The sequence below is a fragment of the Rhincodon typus genome, chromosome 7, assembly GCF_021869965.1.
Source record: "Rhincodon typus isolate 14 chromosome 7, sRhiTyp1.1, whole genome shotgun sequence".
Classification (NCBI taxonomy): domain Eukaryota; kingdom Metazoa; phylum Chordata; class Chondrichthyes; order Orectolobiformes; family Rhincodontidae; genus Rhincodon; species Rhincodon typus.
The window spans coordinates 95,232,949-95,239,285 of NC_063338.1; the positions used below are offsets into that span (position 1 = coordinate 95,232,949).

General features: G+C 46.1%; 1 protein-coding gene across 1 annotated transcript in view; it reads right to left on the minus strand.

The window, feature by feature from the left end:
- Positions 1–6,101, minus strand: part of LOC109924038 (villin-1) — a 62,226-nt gene extending 56,125 nt beyond the window's left edge. Inside the window, exons 1-4 of the mRNA XM_048599373.1 lie at positions 6,002–6,101; positions 4,414–4,488; positions 2,692–2,888; positions 1,569–1,677 (exon numbers count right to left, since the gene is read on the minus strand). Coding sequence (XP_048455330.1) covers positions 1,569–1,677; positions 2,692–2,888; positions 4,414–4,488; positions 6,002–6,076 — 456 coding nt within the window. The 5' untranslated portion in view covers positions 6,077–6,101. The remainder of the gene's footprint in view (positions 1–1,568; positions 1,678–2,691; positions 2,889–4,413; positions 4,489–6,001) is intronic.
- Positions 6,102–6,337: the final 236 nt, after the last annotated feature.

Below are 6,337 nucleotides of genomic sequence, written 5' to 3' on the forward strand. Positions count from 1 at the left end.
TGCCTCCACACAGTCTATATCCCTCTATTACCTGCCTATTCATGTATCTGTCAAGATGCCTCAAACATTGCTATTAAAGTCAGAGAGATGTACAGCATGGAAACAGACCCTTTGGTCCAACTCGTCCATACTGACCAGATATGCTAAATTAAACTGGTGCCATTAGCCAGCATTTGGCCCATATCCCTCTTAAACCCTTCCTATTCATATACCCATCCAGATGCCTCTTAAATGATATAATTGTACCAGCCTCCACCATTTCTGGCAGCTCATTCCATACATGCACCACACTGAAAAAATTGCTCCTTAAATCCCTTTTAAATCTTTCCTCTCTCACCTTAACCTATGCACTCTAGTTTTGCACTCCCCCCAACCCTGGGGAAAAGGCCTTGGCTTTTCACCCTATCCATGCCCCTCAGGATTTTAAGTCTCTATAAGGTCACCCCTCAGCCACCAATGCTCCAGGGAAAATACCCCCAGTCATTTCAGCCTCTCCCTAAACTCAAACGCTTCAACCCTGGCAACATCTTTGTAAATCTTTTCTGAACCCTTTCAAGTTTCTCAACATCCTTCCTATAGCAGGGAGACCAGAATTGAACGCAGTATTGTTGGATCTGCCTCAATCATCTCCTCTGGCAGCACATCCTAGGCACTTACCACCTTCTGTGTAAAAACAAGTTGTCTCTCACATCTCAAAGAACAAAGAACAAAGAAAATTACAGCACAGGAACAGGCTCCTCGCCCTCAAAGCCTGCGCCGATCCAGATCCTCTATCTAAATCTGTCACCTATTTTCCAAGGATCTGTATTCCTCTGCTCCCTGCCCATTCATGTATCTGTCTAGATACATCTTAAATGACGCTATCGTGCCCACCTCTACCACCTCCGCTGGCAACACGTTCCAGGCACCCACCACCCTCTGCATAAAGAACTTTTCCCCTCTCACCTTGAAATCATGACCCCTAGTAATTGAGTCCCCACTCTGGGAGAAAGCTTCTTGATATCCATTCTGTCTATACCTCTCATGACTTTGTAAACCTCAATCAGGTCCCCCCTCAACCTCCGTCTTTCTAATGTAAATAATTCTAATCTACTCAACCTCTCTTCATAGCTAGTGCCCTCCACACCAGGCAACATCCTGGTGAACCTCCTCTGCACCCTCTCCAAAGCATCCACATCCTTTTGGTAATGTGGCGACCAGAACTGTACACAGTATTCCAAATGTGGTCGAACCAAAGTCCTATATCTCCTTTGAATTCACTTACGTTTACCTAGTCATTGACACTTCAACCCTGGGATATGGTCTATGGAGTAATAGGGTTTGATTACCAGTGCAATCTTCTGGTTAGATTTATAACACTCCCCACGAACCTGCAGGCATTTAGGCTCATTGTCACCCCATGCTCCCCAACTGGATCTGACAACACCCCACCCCCCACCAACCAACCCTCTCTGCACTTGGCAAGTAACAACACAAACTGGAATGGTGTGAAGATGTTGCATGTAACATTCCCAAGTGGAAATCCTGGCCAGAATCCTGGGAGGTTCCAATTAGGGAGATGGACTGACCTCACCCGCATACACATTCTTCTTCCCCTTCACGTGGAGCAGCCTCTTCACATCATAGGAATTTGTCTCCACATGTTTTAGTCCAGTAGCAACACCGCCACATTTGTAACTGTTAAAAAAAGAAACACAAGATCAGCTTCAAACTTGAGCCAATTTAAGTTAAAAAAAAAATTGGTCTAGGATCACCATTTATGTGGGCCAGCCACGATTCAGGGAGAGTGGCACAATTGCTTCATAGTCAAAAGTTCTAAACCCGCACAACCTCCATTAACTTAAATAGTGGACTATGGGCTGGATCTCATGGTCCTAAATCAGGTGGGCAGTGCGGGGACCTTTTCTCACCCAATCTTCCCCATCTCCCATCCCCGAACGGAAATGACAAATAAGGCATTGGGTTGTCAATGTGACAGCAACTCTCCAGTTGGTAAAGTCAGCAAAGGAGACAGAGCATGAAAATGAATGGCCTGTCCTCCCTTTTGAAGTGGGTAATGAACAGACTCTGGACCTTGTTATAACAATTCCATTGCCTGCTGCTTTTCAAGCACCAGAAGTGAAACCATTTGGGAGTTTGCTGACAGCAACGGACGGGTGGGCAAGGACAGGAGGAACAGGCCCAAATCACATGGGCCATGGCCACATGCAGCGGTAGTTCCTGCAGCTGAAGGTGGCAGCTGCTCATTTACTTTCATCTCAACTGGTCAACTATTGGACCTTACCATAAAAAACTTCAGACATTCAGAAAGGGTGGTCTTTAAACCTAGAGCTGGGACCAGCTTGCTGTTTGGGGCATCTGCTGTATGACCTCCCGGTCTATGGAGGCAATTGGATGGAGGCCCATTATCCCCAACCCAAACTTTCTCCTACAATTGGTCTCTGTCCCTCCAGAGGATTGGAATGGATTATCCAACCTTTGAACGTGCAGAGTAGACGGGAGCTGGAAGCGAGCTGATGCCCCTGCTGTCAGGACCCCCAACGGTGAAACAAACCAAGGGGAGTACCCACTCCACCCCCTCCTTCACTCATAGGGAGAGGAGCAGGCCTTCATCCCCTTGAACCTGTCACACCCATTCCTGTCCCCATTCAGACCAGGCCACCACTGGATAACGCTGAAGGCTTGACTCACATGAACCCCTTCTTGAAATAGCCCTTGAAGGTCTCTGACTCGTATCTCTGTACCTCCCGGTGCTGCACAGCCTTGCCTCCCAGGTAGTCATCCATCTGAGAGGTGTAGATCGCAGCCGCCCCCTGCTCATCCTGCGAGGAGTCTTGGCCAATCCAGAAGTGGATGTCGTAAGTGAAGGAGCTCCTGGTTTTATGAGTCTAAGGATAGGAAGACACGGGGTCAGTTTGAAGGGATGGTGCCTATGATAATTGTGGGGCACTGTTGTGGGGGAATTGGAGGAACATCTTTAAAGGCAGAACCAGAAAACACACGAGGAAGAAAGGAATAAGCTGACACGGCGAGATAACTTGCTTGGAGCGTGAATGCAGGAAGGAGAACGTTGTTGGAGGTGGTAATGTAGTGGTGCCGTGACTGCATCAGTCATCCAGAACCCCAGGCTCATACAGTGGGGACAGTTCCAGGTTCCACACAGGAGTCAGGCTGGATTAGAGACATTAACACGGTTTCTCTCTCCACAAAGGCTGCCAGACCCACTGAATTTTTTCAGCACTTTGTTTTTGGTTTCAGATGTCTAATACCCACCGAACTTGGCTTTTAAAAGATTCTGACGACAGGGATTCGAATCCCACAGAGACAGATGGTGAGATTAGAATTCAATTAAAATCTGCTTAGGAGTCAGTATTGTCGTAATACCCACCAGGCTCACCAACATCCTTTAGGGAAGGAAATCTGCCATCCTTACCCAGTCTGGCCTACATGTGACTCCAGACCCACAGCAATATGTCTGACTTTTAATTTCCTGATGAAAGGTCAAGCAAGGACCACATTCCAGGGCAGTGTGAGGGATGGGCAGCATTTGTTACTTCACCAGTGATACCAACAGCCCATACACAAGGGGAGAACGAGCATGGACCAACACTGTGAATGGCTTGGTACAACTCATCTGGGTCTGGCAACTCCTGAAGACTTACATACCATCCCTCCCCTTGCCCCCACAGAACACTTCAGCAGAAGTTTGGGGTCAATTAGATGCACAATCGGATGAATATCCATTTCCATTCCCTCTCTCCCACTTGCCCTTTGTTGGACAAAACCACTAACCATTCCCCTGGTATCACGGCCAAGTGGCTAATATTGTGGTAAAACCCATCAGGCAGCTACTCCCCCATTGGGGGGAGTGTGGGAGGCCCAGATGCTGACAGAGATTGGGATTAATGCAAGTTTATGGAGGGCATTAGGTATTAGGCCAATCAGGAATGCAACAGAATCACTGCATTGGAAGATAAAAGAATAGAGTGGATGGTGTATACAATCTCCTGGTGCAGCCCTGTTACCAGGGTTTGGTCATACCCCTCGTCAAGCACGTTTACAAACTGAAGACATTTAAAAAAGTGATCTCGGAAGAGGATAAAAATGTTTTCAAGTGGGAGAAAAGAATCAGGAGGGAAGTCGCAGAACTCCTTGCTCAGTACGCTGAGGGTACAGTAAGGAATGGTGGAGCAATAGAAATCAGAAAACATGCAAGGGTTCAAAAACTGGAGGAGGTCAGGGACTGGAGATGGTTGCAAAGATGGAGAGAGGAAAGGCAGCAGAGAAACGGGAAAACAAAGTGCAAATTTTGAACTCAAAACATTGCGGGACCAGGAGTCAGCGAGCTGATGGAGATTGGTGTTGGAATAGTTTAACTTGTTGATCATTAAACATCAGCATCGGCCTACTTACTGCAAACAGGATGTAACAATCGCCTTCATAGAAATTGCCATAGGATCTTGGGGGCACAGGAACCATCAGCATTTTCTGTAAATACCAATACATGACAAAAATTAAACTCCTGATGACTAATCTGTTGTTACAGCAACACACAGATAGTCACTTTGCTGGAATATAATCATGTCACACTCAAGACTTTCAGGTCAACCAAAGGTCAGCTCACTTTTAAACAGCAATGTGGCAAGGAGAGGCAAGGTGTCACTTGTTCGCATCAAACAGGAGAAAGATGCAGGGTAAAACTCCCTCAATTCTTTTAAACTAAGTAAAGCTCTCTCTACACCGTCCTCCATCAAACACTCCCAGGACATGGATAGCACAGAGTTAGATACAGAGTAAAACTCTCACCCTTTGTCAGTCAGACACAGGGAAAGTAATGTAATGCTTATGCTAGAATCATGGAATGCAAACCCCAAATACAGAAGTTTAACGATTTAAAAGTAATTTCAAAGTAATCTCGGACTAGAAACCTGCTTTCACTAAAAGGATGAAGCCTCACAAATACTCAAGAGGCTAATTAATATCCTTTGAGGAAACAAGCTGCCATCCTTAAAAGGGGCGTAATGTGCTCAGCCATTTAAATCTGAGTTGAGCTGAAGGAGTTTGCAAAACACTGACAGATCGGAGAATATTTACACATTAACTAATAGTCACAGCTACATCTGATCATTCTTTCAGCTTGGAATGGAGTACAAACTTAGTGGAGTAGTCACTGTTGGACAGGGTGATGCCTGGACTATTAACCCAGAGAGATAGCAAGAACTGCAAAAACTGGAAGTCAGAGTCAATACAATGTGAGCTGGAGGAACACAGCTGCTCAGGCAGTAGCAGAGGAGCGGGAGAATCGATGTTTTGGGTGCTCAGAAATAACAGAATTAAATAGCTTCAAAATCTCCCCACCACGCCCCCAGCTTCATCCCATGTTCAGCCCTCCCTCTCATCCTTTACCTGACACAACCTCTCCACCCCACCCTTCCCATTGGTCACTCTCCACAGCCCCCTACCTGCACTCACCTATTACCACCCCACCTACCTTCACCTGGCGTCACCACATCCTCCCATTTTTTTCTGAGCTTGCTTCCCCCTCCCCAGTCCTGAAGAAGATTCCCGACCTGAAACGTGGACTTTCTTGCTCCTCTGATGCTGCCTGGCCTGCTGTGTTCCTCCAGCTCCACACTGTATCGACTACTAATCCAGAGACCCTGGTAACGTTCTGGGGACTTGGGTTCATACCCTGCCACAGCAGATGGTGGAATATGCTAAAAATCTGGAATTAAGAGTCTAACAAGGACCATGAAACCATTGGTGGAAAAGTCCACCTGATTCACTTGTGTACATTGGGGAAGGAAACTGCTATTTTACCTGGTCTGGCCTACACATGACTCCAGACCCACACACATTGATTCTTTTGGTGCTCATTTTGGGATGGCCGTTTAATGCTGGCACAGCCAATGATGCCCCACATCCCAGGAACAAGTGAAAATAAAACTATTCTCACGCACGTGGTTGGGTTTCGCTATTTCAAACAGAAACTTCTACTGACCTCAATTCGCCATATTTGAATCCCAGCTGTGGTTTTATTCAAGGATTTGGAGACGGCCTGTGACAGGTCAGGCATGGCTCTTGGTGTGGGTTACCTTCAACAAAGCAGAGAAGAGGAGCAGATGACCAAAGGCACTGAACAATCAAGCATCCCTGAAATCTAGACAACATCCTGTCTCCACATTTTAGCACGTCATGACCTTAGGGAGTGTGGGGAGAGGGTATTCATTAGAATGAAATAAGTAATATATTTTTTTAATATACACTTAATGATAAATATACAAATAAATACATAAATAGATAAATATACGAAAGTTTACCAGACTGATTCCTCAGA